This window comes from Meles meles, chromosome 1, assembly GCF_922984935.1.
Source record: "Meles meles chromosome 1, mMelMel3.1 paternal haplotype, whole genome shotgun sequence".
Taxonomy (NCBI): domain Eukaryota; kingdom Metazoa; phylum Chordata; class Mammalia; order Carnivora; family Mustelidae; genus Meles; species Meles meles.
The window spans coordinates 58821338-58843213 of record NC_060066.1 but is presented as its reverse complement, the minus strand read 5'-3'; the positions used below and the strand labels follow the sequence as shown (position 1 = coordinate 58843213).

The 21876-nt window shown below is 36.0% G+C and overlaps 1 protein-coding gene across 4 annotated transcripts in view; it reads left to right on the top strand.

The window, feature by feature from the left end:
- HNF4G (hepatocyte nuclear factor 4 gamma) overlaps positions 1 to 20182 on the top strand; it is a 127611-nt gene extending 107429 nt beyond the window's left edge. For all 4 annotated transcript variants that reach the window (XM_046004191.1, XM_046004183.1, XM_046004208.1 and 1 more), the window contains 8 exons: positions 940 to 1034; positions 4255 to 4361; positions 6402 to 6557; positions 9543 to 9630; positions 12521 to 12673; positions 12768 to 13004; positions 13949 to 14071; positions 18769 to 20182. In XM_046004191.1, coding sequence (XP_045860147.1) covers positions 940 to 1034; positions 4255 to 4361; positions 6402 to 6557; positions 9543 to 9630; positions 12521 to 12673; positions 12768 to 13004; positions 13949 to 14071; positions 18769 to 18890 — 1081 coding nt within the window. In that variant the 3' untranslated portion in view covers positions 18891 to 20182. The remainder of the gene's footprint in view (positions 1 to 939; positions 1035 to 4254; positions 4362 to 6401; positions 6558 to 9542; positions 9631 to 12520; positions 12674 to 12767; positions 13005 to 13948; positions 14072 to 18768) is intronic.
- The last annotated feature ends 1694 nt before the right edge of the window (positions 20183 to 21876 follow it).

Here is a 21876-nt window from a genome sequence, read left to right as displayed (position 1 = left end):
GTACTCCATTCCCATTCATTGCCAGACAATAATACCCATTGTGTAGGTGTACCATATTTTATCTATCTGTTCATCAGCTGATGGGTTTTTGGGTTGTCCCTTTATTTTGGCTGTTAGGAATCATGGCGGTTTGGACATTTGTGTGCATATTTCTGTGCGAACATATGTTTTCATTTCTTTTGTGTATATACCTAGGAGTGGAATTGCTGGGTCATATGCTAACTCTAACATCTAACTTTTCCTTAAAAACTGCCAAACTTTTGGCCAAGCAGCCACATAATTTTATATTACAAAAGCTGTGTATGAGGGTTCCAGTTTTTCCACGTCCTCACTGACACTTGTTATTGTCTGTTTTCTTTTCTTTTTTTTTTTTCCGATTATAGTCATTTAGTGGCTGTGAGATAGTACCTAATTATGCAGAGACCATACTTTAAGTGTTGTTTTCACCTACCTCTGGATATGTAATTTGGCAGTTAGAGTAAATTTCAGTTGCATTTGAGGCACATTTGAAATTAATAGACGAATATTTAAAGAGAAAAGCATGAAAGTGCAGAGGAATGAAGTTCTGATACATTCTCCGTTATACTGAAATCATGCAGCAATAAGCAATTAGAATTCACATGCCAAGGATTTTTAAACTAGGTTTGGCTTCCCCAACTCAGGAGAAGTGATAATGTATGGTGTGTATACTAGTGAAAAGTCAAATATCAGTTTTATTTTATTATAAAGACTGCATGAGAAGTGAGGCTTGTATTTCCACGTACATGCTGACCATTTGACTGGAAAAGTTACGGGTAACTGTTCTTACACATTCTTCCTGTTGGGCCAAATTTGACCATATATACGCAAGGTCTGTTTATCTGTTTATTTGTGTGTGTTTGTTTTTGTTTTTGTTTCATAAACAGTTTTCTGCAAACTAATATATCTTTGATACTATAGGTTCAGTCGGCAGTGTGTTGTTGACAAGGACAAAAGGAATCAATGCAGATATTGTCGATTAAGAAAGTGTTTCAGAGCAGGAATGAAAAAAGAAGGTAATAATATATAGTATAATAATGATAATTGTTGGTGGAAATTGTTATACACATACATCCTCAAGCATTCACATAACTTTTTCACATGAATTCTGATTTTCTTCAATGAGGAATCTCTAATTCCCTAAGTTTAAGAATTTACCCAAGGACACTGACACCCAGTCTTTGATGATTGTCTGATTCCAGACACTAGTACCTCTGCTACTGTGTTATACCTGGAAAGAAAAGTATTATCTAAATAATATCCCAAACCCTGTTCAGAAGAGAAATGGCAAAATCTATTAATAGGTTGAAATTATAAACATCATTTTAAACACATATTTATTGTCAATAATAATTGAATATCTTTGTTTATCTCATAAACATTGAATATTAACTTTTTATTCATTGATTTATTTATTTAGCAAATATTTATTGAGCACTTCTTTCTAAAACTGTTGCAGATGCTTAAGGCTTCAGTGGTGAACGTAACAGAAAAAAGAGTCCTTCCTTTCAGGGAGCTTATATTCCATTGAGGAACAGAGACAGTGGACTACATACTCTGTTTCTTAATTTCATTTCAAACGTAGTAAATAATCTGATTATATTATCCTACATTCTAACTGTGGTTAATTTGGAAACAAATCTGTTGAATACATGTAGACATTTGGCAGGAGATAACCACTACAGTATTTTATGCTTATCAGTTCACATGCTTATGCCTATTATATACCAAGAAATATTTTTCAGAGCTATTTCACAAACCATAAAAAAAAAAAGCAGGTTAAATACTACAGAAATGTAAAGTATTTCAAGCTTACCTTGAACATAGCTAGTTTTTTCTTTGTCACAATATTTTAAAGAGACCTAAATTCCATTTCATTTGGATTACTAGTCTCCAAAAGAAGGCAAAATAAAGTTTACAAAATTAAAGGAGAAACACTTTGTCATTATGAAATGACTTATTTCTAATGGCAATATTTAGTAGTTTATAGGATTAATTACATACTTTTTCAATCAATTTCATCTATTTCTATTTGAACCCCAGCACTACTCTTACATAAGTATAAGGAAGTCACAATCCTCTCTATTCCCTTTAAAAATTCACAGGTTTTGAAAGAAAATTACTTTCAAAAATAGTTAAATTATGTCTCCTACCATTCATAGAATAATGCATTAGTTTTTTCTAAATAGATTAGGAAGTAACTTTTGGGGATCTATTTCTCTTATTTACAGTAATAACATAATACCAAGGTTAGTTGGGTAGAATCCTATATAAACATGGTTTTATGTCAAAAATGATAGCAGTGGGGCACCTGGCTGGCTCAGTGGGTTAAGCCTCTGCCTTCAGCTCAGGTCATGATCCCAGGGTCCTGGGATCAAGCCCCGCATCGGGCTCTCTGCTCATCGGGGAGCCTGCTTCTCCCTCTCTCTGTGCCTGCCTCTCTGCCTAGCTTTGATCTCTTTCTATCAAATAAAGAAATAAAATATTTAAAAAAAAAAGATAGCAGTAAGATTACAAATGTTCACAATATCTTTTGGTATGTTTCTAAGGATTGATCATGTAAATGAAATTCATTAAAGCATAGCTTACATTTTAATTTTTTATCTCCACATATGCATTTCCATATGAGTCAGTTTAGGCTGAAAATCAATGACCATTTCTGTGGGGAAAAAAGAGTAAGCTACCAGTAAATATGATTTTAAGATAAAATATTAATGATTCATTCCCAGCTTCAACACTACTCACTCTTAAAAGCAAAGTCCAGTATTTCCTCTTCCAAATTAATGACTTCATGGCTAATAGTAAGTATGGGGTAGTTAGTAGATTTTGGCATAGAAATTGGTGCATCTCTTTAATAAAAAAATAATTTAATTAATTAAAAATTCTAATAGTTTTATATCTTCTCTCTCCAGCAGAACAGGGTAGAGCATTGATCTAAATAATTTAGGGACTGTAGGCCTTGTTTTCATTTCTTTTGGTTAACTGAAGATATATTTACCTCCTAAGTTTAAAACCTACCGTTGCGAGGCACCTGAATGGCTCAGTCGGTTTAGCATTGGACTCTGAGTTTTGGTTCCATGTCAGAGCCAAAGCATGGGGTCTCCTTGAGATTCTCTCTTTTTCTCCCTCTGCCCTTCCCACTTCTACACGCACTCTGTCTCTCAAAATAAATATATAAATCTTTAAAAAATAAGTAAATAAATAAAATCTAACATTGATATTTGACTTATATTATTCTTTATATGAAAAATATACAAGGTAATACTCCCTCTCTCACTCTTCCTTATATTTAAAATGGAGTTTTCAGGGAGCCTGGGTGGCTCAGTCAGTTAAGCATCTGCCTTCAGCTCAGGTCATGATCCAGGGTCCTGGGATCAAGCCCCACATTGGGCCTCCCCTCAGCAAGGAGTCTCCTTCCTCTCCCTCTGCCTCTGCTTGCTACACCCCCTACTTGTGCTCTCTCTCTGTCAACTAAATAAATAAAATGTTTAAAAAATAAATAAATAAAATAAACTCTAGTTTTCAATAAGGAATTCAAGAACACACATTACTTTCCCTTTCCCTTCTGAAACAAGTAGAATCTAGCTCTCTCCTAGAAGCTTTTTATAGGATACTTAAGATGTCTTCACCCTTCCAAAATGCTGATGTTCAAACCTTAGTCTCCTCAGGAGACACCCCTTCCTGCAACTTTTGCTTTATTACTGTTTGTTAACTGTCCCAAGCACATTGTTTCATAAAAGATCATGAGATTGCAAGCTTAAAGTTACCTTTCCTAAATAAAATTCACTTTCCATTTCTACTAGTGTTTGAGGAAAAAAAATGGAAATTTCAAAATCTATGATTCCTATCTTCTGATGGTGGATATACTCTTTGACTTCGTCAGTCTCACAGGCGATACTCTTCCTCTACTTATCTTACAGTTTTATTAACTTTGAGAGAATGGAAAAACCATCCTATTACAGATACTGCATGGTTGAACTGACTGACCCAACGCTTTCTGACACGCCTGCGGTAGGAAGTTTCGAAAGGCAATATTTTATGAGATCTAATGACAGGCTTGGCCTTCTTTTTAAAAGTGGTGCAGAATAAAAAATAACCTCAGTCATACCATGCTTTCCCCTCTGCTCCTTAGCCCCTTCTTTCTTTTTATACTATTACTTTTAAATTTTAAACTGTATTTCCTGACATGTAGTGAAAAGAACTGACCAATGAATACTGTGATTTTTTCTCTCCTAGCTGTGCAAAACGAACGGGATAGAATAAGCACCAGAAGAAGCACATTTGATGGCAGCAACATCCCCTCCATTAACACACTGGCTCAAGCAGAAATTCGGTCTCGCCAGGTACCTGCTGCACTCCAGCATCCAGTCCTGTCCAACAGAATCAAATGTCTATTGAGGCATAATTCAAAAATAATCTAAGTTCATTTAAATAGGCTCACTTCTAAAATGAACTACAGTTTTACTTTGAAAATATTAGGTGAAATGTTGACTTAATGTTGACTCTTCCTGGACAACTTCCTATTTTTAAACAGAAAAATGCAATGTATTTCAGTCTAATGTTGTTAAATGAAAGTTTGTTTACAAGGTTGGTTTATACTACTGAATGCATAGCACAATCCTCTGGGGGCAGGAGCTTGCTTTACTGATTAAGCCTGCAAAATCAGTTACTGTGACTTTTGGGAAGCTTGGTTGAGACCTATCCTCAGGGCTTCCTTCTTTGAAAATGGTTTCTGAACTAAAGAATTCACCTTGGCATCCGTTTTGGAAACAAATATTTAAGGGAAGAGCCAGAATCCAGAAACCAATGGAGAAGGAGTTTATTATTTTAAATTTCTAGAATGAGAATATCAGTTCCAAAGTTTAAAATTATTTGTCATTAGTTATATACATAAAAAATAAATCATTTAAGAATCAAATGAAGAAGGGCGCCTGGATGGCTCTGTTGGTTGAACATCTGACTCTTGATCTCAGTTCAGGTCATAATCTCAGGATTGTGAACTCAAGGCCCATGTTGGGCTCCACACTGGGCGTGGAGCCTACTTAAAAAAAAAAAAAAAAAAAAAGACCTAAAATTCTTGCAATTTCCTGAGTGATAAGAGAGCCTTTTGTTAGTCATAAAGTCTCCAACAGACCTCTCCAGAGTTTATGCTAATGAGGTGACATAGGGTGGGTCCCAGAAGGACCAAATTGGGATTCAAGGATTGGAAATTTCAACCCCACCCATTGGCTGTCTGTGAAGACGGGGGCTGAAGACTGGGTTATAAAAACTCTTGAACAACAAACAGGTTGGTGAACACATCAACATTTTGGAAAAGTGATTTCCCCTGGAGAGGGCATGGAAGCTCTCCACCACTCTCCACCCCTACCTACCTACCTTGTTCTATGCATCTTTTCCATTTGGTTTTTCCTGAATTGTATTTTTTATGATAAACTGGTCAATGTAAAAAAAAAAAAAAAAAAAAGATCAAATGAGAAAACCTTTTGAAGACTGTTTATTTTAGCATTGCCCCATGAGAAAAGTTAATGATATTTTTCTATTATAAAAAATTATGAAATAGCTAACTATTAATCAGGTTCTATAATGAGTCAGTGCAACTACTTTCATTTTTGATAGCACGAGGGTGGTATGATGAGCCTGACATCTCCATTATCATCAGTCCTTGATTACTTAATGATCCTGTAGAGCATTTGCAGAATGGCTTAGGAGGCTGTGAAGAAATAGACATACACATAGATAGACACACGCACGCACACACACACACACACGTATGTTCAAAAATTAAGTTTATGAGAACTTTTAGAAAGCAATTTTAGCAGAAAAGCATCTTAAAACCACTTATATTTGATATAGTTCAAAATTATATATAATTGAAAATTTTTTTCAGTACAGGTTAAGCTTCTCAATGTTGTTGAGTCAAAAGTTGATTTCTTAATTTTTACTTTGATGGGCTTCCTTGTCATGCAGCAACATCGCTAGTTCTGGCTTCTCTTCTAAATCGTCTTTCCTATTTGGTAAACTGTATCCACTGGAAACATTTTTTTTTTTTTTTCATAAAAATAAAATCACAGAGCATGTTTCATGTGACTATGGCATATCTTTTTGTATAGTCATTTTGAATTAGGAAAATCCTGGAAGTTGAGCAACTTATTTTATGGTTTTGCCAGTAAAAAAAGGTACTGCTCCCAGAATATAGTACTGTGCAGTGAATGTTTACAATTTAGCTCATGTTGATAGGTATGTTTGTCTCAATTTTAAAATGTTCTCTGTATCTCAAGATACTATGGCAATGAGAGTGCCCACTTCAAAGCTGTGTACTTGAAAAAAGAGAAATACTGCTCATTATTATTTTAAATGGTAAATTAATGTGATCTTCCTGCTAGATCTCGGTCTCCAGCCCCGGCTCAAGCACTGACATAAATGTTAAGAAGATTGCAGGTATCGGTGATGTCTGTGAGTCCATGAAACAACAGCTCCTAGTCTTGGTGGAATGGGCTAAATATATTCCTGCCTTCTGTGAGTTGCCACTGGATGACCAGGTATAGTTAAAAGATGTCATTAATGCTTTCGGAATTTTTTTTGAACTTGGCTACGTTTTTGTGTTTTTTTAATTATGCTTATAGTAGATTGATCATATTTAACAAAGGTTCAGTTATAAGAAAAAGATTGGTTTTCTTGTCCATTCACCTTGTTCTCTCAAAAGGCACAACTATTTAACTTCTATTTTAGGAGTCCTGCAGATTTATTTATTGGGTGAATTTGAGGAGGACAGGGTTCTTCCCTCCTAGAGTTTAAAAAGCTTTAGTGAGGAAGAAAAACATATAGCAAGGAACTGCCATTGTGAGAAAAGTATTGGCAGAATAAATATCTGGAGGCAAGTAGTACACTGTTGGGTCTTGGTGTTTATGGAAGGTGCCATATAAAATTCCACTGAAATACCAGACCACTCATAGACAGAAACCACATAGGTTGTGTTGGTGTCTTTGTAGGCACTTTATTCAATGAACATAAAATTTTGCCTTTCATGTTGTCAATTTTATTCTAGCGTTCACTATATAAAAAGAATATATCTGGCAAAAAACATCTCTAGAATCATACTCTGAAATGCACAGAGAGATAGAATTCAGATACAATAATCTTTTCCTATTACATATATTTTCATATTTTGTAATACATACCTTAAGACATTTTAATTAATAGCTCAGAATTTTAATTTTGTAGTCTATGAAAACTAGATTATTCACTTCAGGTTCATTTTGAATGCTTCCACCTAAGTAGTTAATAATATTTTGTAGATGCCAGTAGTTTGAAAATTTTTATTCTGCCACATTGAGTAAACCATCGTATGTATACCTAGCATATATTTTTATACCTTCTGACCAGTGCCCTTTACCACTAATACACAAAAACAAAGAAACAATCAAAGGGAAAGGTGCGTGATTGTTTAAAAAATCCAGGAAGGGCAAAATATTTACACAACCGGAATGAAAAGTGATTATAGGAAGTCAGCAGTTATATTTCTAAGACAGCATTTCACATAGCCACCCCCCAAAAAAAAAAGTGCTATGAAATCTGAAATCATTCTTAAAATGTTCTGTAACTGCCTTCCTGGTGTGAGTCAGGGTTATTGACATATCATAAAGATAGCTTGGCTCGGAAGGTTATTTCAGAATGAATAATGCTAAATTGCTAAAACATACGTGTGTGTCTCACCCCAAGCCATATAAGTAGGGTTATGTTATTTATCAGTTTTATATTTTTATTATCACTCCTCTTTAAAAGTTGCTGACTTGTGTATGAAGACAATGATTTTAAAATTGGAAAATTAAAATCCAGTAACCTGCCAGAAAGAGTTTGTATTTACAAAAGGACACTTGAATACTAACAATATAATATTAATAGCCAGGATTGGCAAATGTCCATTGTGGTTAAGGCACTAATAGAAGTAGCTTTCAGTTGCATTATATATTACATTATTTTATTTAGTCCTCTCAGGAGCTCTGGCGTAAATGTTATTATCTCCACTTTAACAGTCTTTAAAACTGACCCTAGAACAGTGAAATTGACTCAGAAAATTCATCAAACAAATATTTAGTAGGACTACATTTCAGTTTTAGGAACTGTGAGGATTTGGCAATAAAAATACAGATTGCGTCACTATCCTCATAAAGTTTGCACTCTATTTGGGAGAGACAGACAATAAAAAATATACAGATTATGAGTAAGTCAATTCTAGGTGGGGATAAGTTCTATAAAATAGAATGGAACGAATTGGAGAACAACTGGCGTGGAATGGGAAGACATACATTAAGTTGGAGATGAGACGTTTTTCCCGAGACCTGAATGACAAGGAGCCAGGCATGCCAAGATCTGAGGACAAAGCATTCCAGAGACAGGAACATCACGTTCAAAGGGTCTGAGGCAAGTAGGAATAATGTGCCTGGAGAAAAGTGAACAACGGACGTGGAAAGATAAAACCAGAGAAGTGGGTAGGGGCAAAGCGAGGCCAAGGTTAAGGAGTTTGGGGTTTATCGTAAAGATAATAAGGAACCAGTGAAGAGTTTTCACCAGAGGAGTGATATTAAGTGATTACTATCTTGCAAATATGTTCTGGGAAGCTCTGTCAAGGATTTAGGATGGAGGAACCAGAAAGGAAGCGGGCATACCTATTAGTTCAGGCTAGGCAAGATCAAGAATGAAAAAGGCTCCATGGGGGGTGGGAGCAATGGCAAAACAGTGCCTAGATTTGCTGTACAGTTAGGACAATCAAAATGGACTCTTGTTTCTGACATGAACAAGTAATGTGGATGATGGGGCCATTTACTAAGAGGATGAAGATGTTGGAGACACATTAATTTGATGTGTTGTATTTGGAATGCTTCCTGTTCTTCCTGGTGGTGATGTTAAGTAGGCAGTTGAGTATATGCATAGAGCTCAGTTGAGAGCTTAGTGCAGTTAGAGGTTCAATCTAGAAAGTGTCAGCAAACAGATCACCCATCCTCTTCACAAGTCTTCCCTTGCTTTTGTTTATTCAGTTTATTATGTGTAACAGAGTGTGTTTTACATATACTTTCTTATGTAGTCCTGACTACACTTGGAGATTTTTATCACTGCCTCCATTTGATAGATGAAAACAAATGAGTCCCAAGGGTACTGGTGAGCTTATCTAGGGTTGAACAGATAGTACATGGCAAAGGCAGGATTTGAACTCTGCTCTCTTTGATTCTCTTTCATCCTAAAACACTTTTCTTTCTGCTTTTTGTTGTTGGTGGTGGTGATTTGTTTCCTTTCTATTGACTTGGAAGTTTTAGATTTTTGAAAAGTAAAACTCTATTGACATGGTAAAATAGAAAAATAGAAAGCTTAATGATGGCAAGTATCTATGAATATTACAGTTTATTAAAACAACAATAAGAAAAAAAATCCCAGGCTTAAAGAACACTGAGTTAATCAGACACATATTATACCATCTTCTAATCATTTTATTTTATAATTAATTATTAAACTTGAAATTTTTCATTAAGGTAGCGCTGTTGAGAGCTCACGCAGGGGAACATTTACTGCTTGGAGCTACGAAGAGATCCATGGTGTATAAGGATATTTTGCTTTTGGGTAAGTTGTGTTTTTTGTTGTTGTTGTTGTTGTTGTTTTTTAACTTAAGAAGAAATTATGCATGCTCCATCCTTCACAGGGTCTATCCTGTATGTACCAAGCATTCATAGACACTGTCTAATGGTACTCTTACTTTACAAATTGGATTTACTTGATTGTGTCCTCACTCAAGGCCCTTTCTTTCCTTGACTTGATTGCAAGGAAGTTTAGAGGGCATTGAGACATTCAGGGTGCATTTAGATTTAAAAATAAGAATTGGAGAACGTGGTTGCAAGGTACAAACTTCCAGTTGGAAGTTAAATAAATACTAGGGATACAGCATACAGTGTGGTGACTATAAACACTTGCTGTATAATATGTGGGCAGATTGTGAAGAGAGTAAATTCTAAGCATTCTCATCACAGGGGGATTTTGTTTCCTTCTCTTTTTATTGTATCAATGAGAAAATGGACACGAGCTGAAACTATTGTGGTAATTTCACAATATATGTAAATCCAATCATCGTGCTGTACACCTTTTTTTTTTTTTTAAGATTTTATTTATTTATTTGACAGACAGAGATCACAAGTAGGCAGAGAGGCAGGCAGAGAGAGAGAGAGAGAGAGAGAGGAGGAAGCAGGCTCCCTGCTGAGCAGAGAGCCCGATGCGGGACTCGATCCCAGGACCCTGGGATCATGACCTGAGCCGATGGCAGAGGCTTTAACCCCCTGAGCCACCCAGGCGCCCCGTGCTGTACACCTTAAACTTACACAGTGATATATGTCAATAATTTCTCAATGACACTGAAGGAGAAAAATTTAAAAATAAAAGTGAGCGGGCGCCTGGGTTGCTCAGTGGGTTAAAGCCTCTGCCTTCAGCTCAGGTCATGATCTCGGGGTCCTGGGATCGAGCCCCACATCGGGCTCTCTGCTCAGCGGGGAGCCTGCTTCCCTTCCTCTCTCTCTGCCTGCCTCTCTGCCTACTTGTGATCTCTCTCTCTGTCTCTCTCTCTTTTAAATAAATAAATAAAATATTTTTAAAAATAAATAAATAAAATAATAAAAGTGAGTTGTTGCTCAATAAATATAATAATATATAAATAAATATAATAAATAAATAATATTGAATTATGTTTAAATCATTACAGGAGTTAGTGATCTGCATGACCACTTTGTTGGAGTCTCAGTGTTGTTTCACACTCCTTCAGTGTCTACTTAATACTTGTAACTGTATTGTTTTATACACGTGAAGGAACACGTTTATTTCCTAGGATATCGTGGCTAACAGTATGATGCAAAATCCCAAGTTAAAAAAGAAAATTTGGGGACGCCTGGGTGGCTCAGTCGGTTAAGCCGCTGCCTTCAGCTCAGGTCATGATCCCAGGGTCCTAGGATCGAGTCCTGCTTCGGGCTCCTTGTCCAGCAGGGAACCTGCTTTTCTCTCTGCCTCTGCCTGCCACTCTGCCTGCTTGTGCTCTCTCTCTGACAAATAAATAAATAAAGTCTTTAAAAAAAAAAATTTGGCGACTGTGTCTGAGAATTCTGATAGTTAAGTAACAGTGCTGGAAGAGGCAAAAGCAGGATGGCAGGTTGAACAAGGAATAAGACACGAAGGGAAGGCTCTTGTTTTCCCTAAATAATTGTTCCAATCCCCTGCACCTTACTTACATTTTAAATTGGGTTTCCTATTGAGAGAGTTGAGATCCCTGGAATAATTATTACCTCCACCTCTCTCTGGCTGTATGAAATGGTGACCAGATTGTTTATTCTATTTTTGTGATAGATGTTATGTCCCAAAATAGAAATAAATTGAATGTAATATAACGATAGCTAATATTTGCTGAGGACATACTATGTAAGATGCATATCTCTTAGTGCTTTACATGTAAACACACTATCTCGTGTAATCCTCATGATGACCCTGAGGGGTAGGTATTGTTATTCTGTAGGTGGAGAAATGCCTGAAGAGAAAGTTTACCTAAAGTTACAAACCTAGTGAGGGTTAGAGCCAGGATTCTAAACTGCATAATGTGACTTAGAGATTACGCTCCGAAATTCTGTTAAACACTGTCTTGTATTTAGAAGACTGCTCTCAATATAGATTTGAATACAATATACCTAAAAACCCAAATGTCTTTGCTACCTAGTTCTAAATTGTTTTACCATGAATAATTAGGTAAACTGACTTTTCATAAGAGGAGCAAGGTTACATTTTTTGAGTTCTTTGGCACATGTTGTTACACTGAAGATTATCTTTGCCTGCAGTGAAAGAATTCAGAATATGCTGCTTTTTACAAAGCCAGAAAATAGCAACCTAGCTGTTTTGTTAGGAGCTTTTGTCATTATTGTCATTATAGCCAGAGACTTTGATATTAGAGCGTCCTTAGCGATTAGGTATCTAGTCTCTATCCAATTTCGCAACTTTCTAGACTTCATCTACGTAGACTTGTTAAAATTGTGTCTCGAGCGTTATTACAGCTACATATACCTAGACAGCTAAAAGAGTCCTATTTTTATCCAGTGTAAGCAAGGAAGTTTCTTTTGTGTTTTGTTTTGTGTTACACTCTTTAATGAGTAAGACACTAAGAGATAACTGACATAGTGGAAAGCTAATCTATATTTTGCTTCTCTCTTGTCAATTATTAGCTTATTATTGGTCTGTACTTTTGTGTTATCACTAGTGACTGAGGCTGTTAAAATGCATGTGATCATATTATCAATGTTATTGATCCTTGACATGTTCTTAAGTTTTTTCTAACGTAAGTGACCTAACACTGCTGAGAGGAAGTACTATTACTACTCCTTCAAGAGAAGAACCATATAAAACATTGATGTGTAAAAAATTAAATCACATCTGACGGTCTTTTGTTGGGGGGTGGCTGACCTTTTTTTCTCCCCCCCCCCACCCCCAGGGAACAACTATGTAATTCACCGTAACAGCAGTGAAGTTGAGATCAGCCGTGTGGCCAACCGGGTTCTAGACGAGCTGGTACGACCGTTTCAAGAAATTCAGATAGATGACAACGAATATGCTTGTTTGAAGGCAATCGTATTTTTTGATCCAGGTTTGTTTTCAGAATTCTGTTAAAAAATAATGATAATGAAAACAACATTCTAGTAAGATTCAGTCTTTAGATCGCTCTTTTCTTCCTTTATTAGACGCAAAAGGGCTGAGTGATCCGGTAAAGATTAAGAACATGCGGTTCCAGGTGCAGCTCAGTTTGGAGGACTACATCAACGACCGGCAGTACGACTCCCGGGGGAGGTTTGGTGAGCTGCTTCTGCTCCTGCCCACACTGCAGAGCATCACTTGGCAAATGATTGAGCAAATACAGTTCGTGAAGCTTTTTGGGATGGTTAAAATCGACAACCTGCTTCAAGAAATGTTACTGGGTGGTGAGTATATTTAAGAATTTCCATTTTATTTCTGGGCATCCCACTCTGTACAAGGTTGACCTACTGATTTTTTTGCCTATGACATAATGAACTCAGTTTTTTACATTTAGAAAGTCTGCAGAACCCACTGGATGGAGACAAAAATACTTGAAAGTATTGGAATCCTCATACTTACTAGTGTCTACCATCTTTATGCTATACAGTTCCTCTTGCCTTAGATTTTATTCTTTCATATATGGTAAATAGAAATATATTTCCTATTTTTAGTACTCCTTGGAGTGGATTGTATATTTTTAAGCTTTGACTCCTTTAAAAGCTCAAGGACACCAGCATTGCAACATAACCTAGAAATATTCATAGTAAAAACCTGAGAAATAAACACTTTGCTCCTGAAATAATTAATTGACATAACACAACAAAAAGGGAAAAATGAGATTTCGTTGAGGCAATAAATGTCAGGAATGAGTTAAGAAATCATTTATTTTGTGCTCTGATCTAGATTAAATTTCCTTGTAAAATCACTTTATTTTATTTTAGTTTAGTTTTAGTTTTCTGGTACTTAATGTGTTCCTAATGACATCTTTCTGAAATAAAAGTTGTTTATGCTATTAGTGTGATCCCAAATACTATAAAGTTGAGGTAAGTGATTCTTGGAATTGCCTTAACAACAGGCAGCAAACCTAATGATTCCAGGAAACGGCACACAAGGTCCATTATTAATATACAACATAATATGATACAACATTAATCTAACCAATGCACAGTGAAAGCTGACATTGTCCTTAATATGGCAGCAGTTCTATTAATTTCTTTTTGAAATCCCAAAAAGCACTTTGCCAAAATAGCAATATTCAAGCTGTCAATCAAAACACTTGTTGCAAGGTAAACTTGCTGGTGTCCCTGATTAAAATTCACTGATGCAAGCATCTTTTTATCTTCTGTAGGTGCTTCCAATGACGCTAGTCATCTCCATCATCCCATGCATCCACATTTGTCTCAAGATCCATTAACTGGACAAACTATACTTTTAGGTCCCATGTCAACGCTGGTTCATACGGACCAGATCTGTAAGTATCTGGGCCACTTTTCAACCGTGATACTTTTTTTAAAATTTTTTATTTTTTTATAAACATATAATGTATTATTAGCCCCAGGGGTACAGGTCTGTGAATCGCCAGGTTTACACACTTCACGGCACTCACTATAGCACATACCCTCCCCAATGTCCATAACCCCACCACCCTTTCCCGACCCCCTGACCCCCAGCAACCCTCAGTTGGTTTTCAACCGTGATACTTTTTAAACTTAATTGTCTGAGGAAAAGTGGGATATGGGGAAAGAATCTGTCAGTATCCAGAAATTGCAAAAATTAGGTACCATTTCCTCTCTAGGACTCAACTGTGGGAGATTCTGACGTTTAGCAAGTCACTTATTCTCTTTAGGCCTGACCTTGCTCCCTAAAATAGGATGTGAGCACATAAATGCTTCCAAAGTACACCAGGATGTAAGGGCAGTCCTGGTATTGCCTGGTCATGCAGGACCATAAGAAGGACTGCAAGCTGGACCCATGCAAAGAAATCTTAATAATCAATAGGAAAATTACAGTTTGCTTGTGACCTTTAAAAATGTTTGCCAAAACTTTAAGAACTCTCTTAACTACAGGTTATAAATGTCATGAGAAATTAAAAAATAATAATCCTGAGATTTATTTAGTTCATTGTAATATAAACATTAGATTCATCAGCATGTTTTATTTCTTCATTAAAAAGTTTATGAAGTATGGTTTCACTTATTTGTGGAGCATAACAAAGAACATGGAGGACTTGGGGAGATGGAGAGGAGGAGGGAGTTGAGGGAAAGTGGAAGGGGAGATGAACCATGAGAGACTATGGACTCTGAAAAACAACCTGAGGGTTTTGAAGGGGCAAGAGGTGGGAGGTTGGGGTAACAAGGTGGTGGGTAATAGGGAGGGCACGTATTGCATGGAGCACTGGGTGTGGTGCAAAAACAATGAATACTGTTACACTGAAAAAAAAAAAAAAAGTTTATGAAGTGTAAGTGCGCCTGGATGGCTCAGTCGGTTAAGTGTCTGCCTTTGGCTCAGGTCTTGATCCCAGAATCCTGCTCAGTGGGGAGTTTGCTTCTCCTCCCTCTGCTCCTCCCCATCACTCGTGCGTGCTCTCCCTCTTTAAAATAAATAAAGTCTTTAAAAAAATTATGAAGTGTAGCTCAAACAGTGCTTGCTACCTTCTCCTCCTTTAACTTGCAAGTGGAAGTGAGCATCTTTTTTATGCCTTGATGAATTTTACTGTTTTGGAAGTTTGGATCAGCTTCCAACATTTTCCATCTCTGAAATGTCTCTGAGAATCCATTTAATGTCAAGGTTTGTTTTTTTGTTTTGCTTTGTTTTTTGTTTTTTGTTTTTTTTTACAGGTTTCACTTCCTCAGGGACATCTTCATCCTTTTCAGCACAATCAGTTTCTTCACTAATGTCCATCAGTTTTCCTTCACTAAGCTCTAGAATGCAAGTTTAAAGACTCAAACAGCAACAATATCTGCATTCCCAGGGGCAGCTAATTCTTGTCTGACTCCATCCATGCTCCATTCACTTCTAGCATAATCACTTTTTGTTTCTTTTTCTTTTTTTCTTTTGCCAATTTTGCTTTACCCACTTTTTGCTAAGTGTCAGGAGAATATGAGAAGTTATCACTAGGAGACAAGGAGGCAATATAACTACACAATTAAAGTTGTCGGTACACGAACTGAATAAAATGTATTCAGTGGCCAGTCACAGACAAACTTAAAGATGTGATGTGATTGGTCACTGATCATAATGCACATCTGTTACTGAGTTAAGTAACGTAGACCAGAGAGTTAACGGGTGAAGTTTCTATGTATCAAGTTACTCACAGTTAGTTGTGAGTTACCGAGCTCGCTGAAATTTGAACCATGTTTTTACAGGACTAGTGCTGTTTACCCAAGCTGAGATAACTGAAATTTGTCCATGTCAGATCTGTGCAGAGTGAGGCCTTTGGCAAAGCTCTTTGGAACTAAAATGGTTTTATGAATAGTAGGCGTTAGTAGCTGAGTTCATCTGATAGTGTTGCAGATTTAACACAAATTCTAATTTTTAAGCTACCTCAGAGATAAAAACCTCTATTTGACAAACTTTCTAGAATTGTGTCTGAATTTATACTAAGTAATCCCAGATTTGCCTTGGATGTATCTCCTTTTTTTTTTTTTTTAAGATTTTATCTATTTATTAGAGAGAGAGAAAGAGCACAAACATAGGGGAGGGGTAGAGGAAGAAGGACAAACAGACTCCCTGATGAGCCGGGACCCCAGTGTAGGGCTCCATCTCCATTCCAGGACCCTAGGATCATGACCTGAACTGAAGGCAGACACTTAACTAATTGAGCCACCCAGATGCCCTGATGTATCTCTTCTTAACACAAAACCAGCTAACTCACTGAGATTCCCTGAGTTACTGTCATGTAATTATGATGCATACTGGTATTACCTACTGACTTTACAGCAACCCTTAATAACTAGTTACAATGTGGTTTCATGGAAATGTTCAATGAAATGTAACAATTCAGTGCCTATGATCTCACTGCTACCTAGTGATATGAAAAGTAGAGGCCACAGAAATACTTATTACTACTGCTATCCCTTGGATACAAGCACTGGGAAACCTATGTATAAATTGTGTCTGAAACACAAAGTTCTTTGAATATATGATAGAGGCAGAAGTAAAATTGTTATATATATATGTGTGTGTGTGTGTGTGTGTGTGTGTATACACACACACACACACAAATTACAGAAATAGTATAACTTGTAGCTATAAATGTACTTGAAAGACATTAATTTGGGACCATCCTTGCAAAGCATATGTTACCGTTTTCATTTCATAGTCAAGAGCAGAGAGGCCCATTACCGTCTCTCTTAGAGATGAGTTATTCATAAACTCAGAAAATAAAACACATTAACAGCATATTAAACATTGTAGGCGTCAACTGGCAAGAAAGTTTAACAATTCTGCTGGTGGTTGAATCTTTTACTTTTTAAATGCTAGTTTTCTAGTTTTTTTAAAAGCATATTTACTGACTCTAATCTTTTTAAAATCACATCCTATTTTTCATCTTTATTTTCCCTCTTTCAGCATAATGTTTATAAGAATCATTTGTTTCATACAAAGCAAAACATCAAACACACACACAGAAATTTAAGCTCATGTGTATTTTACTGGCCTTTTAGAGCAGACCATTGTAGTCTTAGATTCATCCCAAATATCCAGAAATAATTTTTTAAAACAAATATGGTTATCCTTTTATCAATTAAACTATACCTAAAAATGTTGGTTCTAAGTAATTGCTAAGCCATATTTAATAATATAAAGTCAACACATTAAAGAAAATGAGGCAAAAGGGAACTTTTCTTATTTTTATATAGAATTTTTAAAAGCTTGGGGGGAAAATCTTTAAAGTTTGCAGTGCCTCAGTATGATCATCAAACATTTTCTACTCGTTCTGTTAAATATGTGGAATGGTAATAAATATGAATGTTAAAATATTTCAGGTTTTTAAAAACTAAAGGCCTAGACTAGTTCTTAGATTATAATATAGTAAAAGTTTGCAATGGGAGGATATATTATTCTACGCAGTGAAGTATTCAAGCTGTAACTTTGTTTTTCAATTACTTGGGCTGGTTCTTTGCATCGATGGGGAAGGGACCGATGAGCTCAGTGGTAACCGAATAATTTTGAAACAGAAAGGTCGGTATTTTTCAGATGCTTTTACGTATGATATAGGATTCAAAGCACTTGAACAGTATCTTAACTTTTTATGTCATCTAATATTTTGAGTTAGTGAATCCAAACCAAATATATTTTATTTTTATATTTATTTTTATATTTATATTTATTGCATTTTTTATTGCAAAAACTGTGACATTTTCTAAGATTTGAAAAAAAATAGCCTTTTGTTTATTGTTTTTGTTGACTTTTTTTCCTGCTGTGTCTGTAAGAGAATGAAATGCTCATAAATGCTGTTAAGAAAGGCAGGAAGTGACTTTTAAGGGACTATTAAGTGACTATTAAAATGTTCAGTGGCGCCTGGGTGGCTCAGTGGGTTAAGCCTCTGCCTTGGGCTTCGGTCATAATCTCAGGGTCCTGGGATCAAGTCCCGAAACGGGCTCTCTGCTCAGTAGGGAGCCTGCTTCTTCCTCCTCTCTCTCTCTCATTCTCTCTCTCTCTGACTGCCTCTCTGCCTACTTGTGATCTCTCTCTGCCAAATGAAAATAAATAAAATCTTTAAAAAAAAATAAAATAAAATGTTCAAGTATGGGGCGCCTGAGTAGCTCAGTCGCTTAAGCGTCTACCTTCAGCTCAGGTCATGATCGCAGGGTCCTGGGATTCAGCCCCATGTCAGGCTCGCTTCTCAGCAGGGAGCCTGTTTCTCCTTCTTTTCCTCGCTCCTGCTCCCTCTCTAGCTATCTCTGTCTCTCTTTTAAATATATAAATTTAAAAATCTTGAGAAAACAAAAAAGGGATGTGCAAGCATGCTCTGTTCCATTTGAGTGCTATCTGAGAGTTCAGAAGGCAGTGCAACACCAAGAGGTCTTCAAGGAGCTCATAACGTATTAGATAATCCTATTTTATCTGTTATCTTTTTAAAATATCTCCAAAATAAAATAATGCATATTGCTGTCATGCAGTACTTCCTGGGTCACCCTCACATCAAATTCTCTGCTTCTCTTTTAGCAACTCCTGAGACCCCGCTCCCTTCCCCACCACAGGGCTCTGGACAAGAACAGTACAAAATAGCTGCCAACCAAGCTTCGGTGATTTCACACCAGCCTCTCTCCAAACAAAAGCAGTTGTGAGAGTGTGTTTACTCCTGAACGGCACTGCGTAAATGTGAAAACTTGTTGGTCTTGACATAACTCAGGATAGTACTTTTGGCAAACTTTGAGCCAAGGCTTCTTTATGGTGCTGTTGTAAGATGGGATCCTGGTTTTTTTGTTTATAGTCTCCTTTTGTTTGTTGTCCCTGTTGTTTAAAACTTTCCGGTGTAAGCAGTGTATATCTGAATTTCCATATGTTTGTATAGTGTATTTTTCCAACTTGCCTTGCACTGTTCCTGAACTAGTTGAATCTTATGTACTGCTTTCATTTGTTGTCTTGATATTAATTTAAATCTGTAAATAATTGCTTCGTTGTGATGTGATGCAGAACTAAGTGGTCTTTTTTGACCAGAACAGTAGATCAGCAACTCCAGATTAATGTACAATGAACCAAGGTTTTTTTTGTTGTTGTTGTTTTGTTTTTTATCAATTTTAAACCTGCCAATTAGAAAATTAAAGCAGTTGCTATAGAACAGGAAACATTTCTTTGAGGAAGGATCACTTGTGGGTATCCTGTGGCTAAAAAGCATCCTTCTGGCCCACAGTTAAATATGTCCATCTTTAGCTTAGGAAATCATAAAAAGTCATTCAAAGGATGACTGGCTATTCCTTATAATCTGCCTCTATTTGAAGATGTATCTTGAGGTAAAACATCTTTGTTTTACCAGTTAGGATACAGGATAAATGGTTTAAGGAAAAAAAAAAAAAAAAGAAACCCTTAAAACAGTGGCTTAACCAAGAGAGACATTGATTTTTCTCTCCTAGAACAATCTAGAAGTAGTCACCATTGACTAGAACTTAGCACATGTTCACATCCAGTTCCCAGCAAGGCTGGGAGAGAAGCCTTTAGGTGGGAAGCCTTGCGCCCACTAAACTGCACCAGTCTGGCAGAGTGCTATTGGGAGACAAATCCCCATCTGTTGCCCATATGTTGTCACACCTAAGACTCACAGATAACAAACATTCATAAACCTGAGGAGGAGAGCCACCAGCTTCACGCCTAGGTCTACTTGACTTTAATGAGAATAAATCTTTGAGGTGGAATGAAAAATGTGAGCTTCTCACTATGGTCTTTAAATGTATACAATTGAGAGATGACTGAATACTGTCCATCCTGTACCTTAACACATACTCACATGTAATCAATGAGTGTAAATTTGTTGCAGCATGAATAAGAAACCACTGTTGTAGTTTTAATGTCTTCCCCCCCCACCAAAAAGAAAAATTTGAAAACAAATTTAAAAAAAGTAAAAGAATCCCCGATGGGTTATGATGAAAACAAACACATTCAAATCACTGACTCGGCAGATTTTCAAAAATCCAGTGGACTGAAGAGTATAGTTCATTGGAAACCCTATTTGATTTAAAGCTGAAGCTTATTTAAAACAGTTAATGTTGGGCCACCTCAGGAAACAGTGACCTCTCTCTCACACACACATACACACACCATACACATTTATTCAGAAGCAGGGAAAAACTGGTTGAGTAATTATCAGTGATACAAAAAATAGTGTCCCAACCTGAATTCAGTGATTTTTACAGAATCTCAAAATTTCTGAAATTTAATAATCCCCACTTAATTCTATAAAGAAAAAGGTTCTGTTAATGTTAACTGACTTATTAACTCAGAGTGGGAAATGATTTATGAGAAGGTATTATTGATTTAAATAAAATCAAAATTCCTTCAATAGCTGGTACTGGAAAACTATAAAATGTACCTTTGAAAATGAATGAGGGAAGAGGAAAGTTTACTTAACTCTTATTTTGTGGAAATTTACTCTAGCGTCTCAGTTTCATGCTTTTCATCTTTAAAAATACAAATGTCTTTTGTAGACTTCTGTTTAACTTTCAGTGCTGTTCTCTTAATAGATATTTTAAAAATCTTTAAAATATAAAACACAAAATTCATGTTTAGCAAGCCCTTTAACTTATCTGCATATACTTACTAAACAACTTTGTTTTAGAAATTATTGCTAACAATTTTGTTTTAATAACTACGGTCAGGGAATTTTTAATATAATATTTTTGTATACTTAACTGCCAAAAATGCTGGGCAAAAAGGAACTGAAGTTTTCAGCATATTTTCAAAATATTGATAATGAAACTTACTGCTTTTATATAGCACAAAACTTTTTTTCAGGTAATAAATATGAATAATTTATTGTGAAATAGTGATTCATTTTATAAATGTAAAATTATTTTTATAAATTTTATTGTTGAAAATCAAAACTTACTAAATTTTGTAAGTGTTAAATTATAGTGAGATGAAAATATTTCTAAACTGTGATATGTTGTTTCACTGAACTTTCTAAATAAAAATTGAGAAAAAAACTGAAGTAGGGTTGCTTCATCACTTCACTATAAAATGATTTTGTAATTTTAGAGATACTGGTAGTATCTTTTATTTGGACATTTAATTAAATTCGTAAGAGTTCACCAATACTGGTTTTTCAAAGCTGGAGCAAAATTAATTAGCAATTTCTAAATAATTGTAGAATGGATGCTGATGGAAGGGAGAATATTCATATCTGGATTTTAGTATGTGGTTTTTCTTGACAGTTTTGTGACAACAATTAAAATAAATGAGCGAGGGCACTTGGGTAGCTCAGTTGGTTGGGCCACTGCCTTCGGCTCAGGTCATGTTCCCGGACTTCTAAGATCGAGTCCCGCATTGAGCTCCCAGCTCTTTGGAGAGTCTGCTTCTCCCTCTGACCTTTTCCTCTCTCGTGCTCTCTCTCACTCATTCTCTCTCAAATAGATAAATAAAACCTTTTAAAAAAATAAAAATAAATAAGCGAGCCTGGCTTACATATATTCCAGCAATACCTTTTAACCTAGATATTTTAATTGCCATTGTCCTCGTTTATATATAAAGCTTCTTTGTAAAATTTCTTAAAATGTGAAGACCAGTAAATTTTGTTTTTATGAAATTCTACTTTTATGAAAATTCTACTCTTTCGTGAAA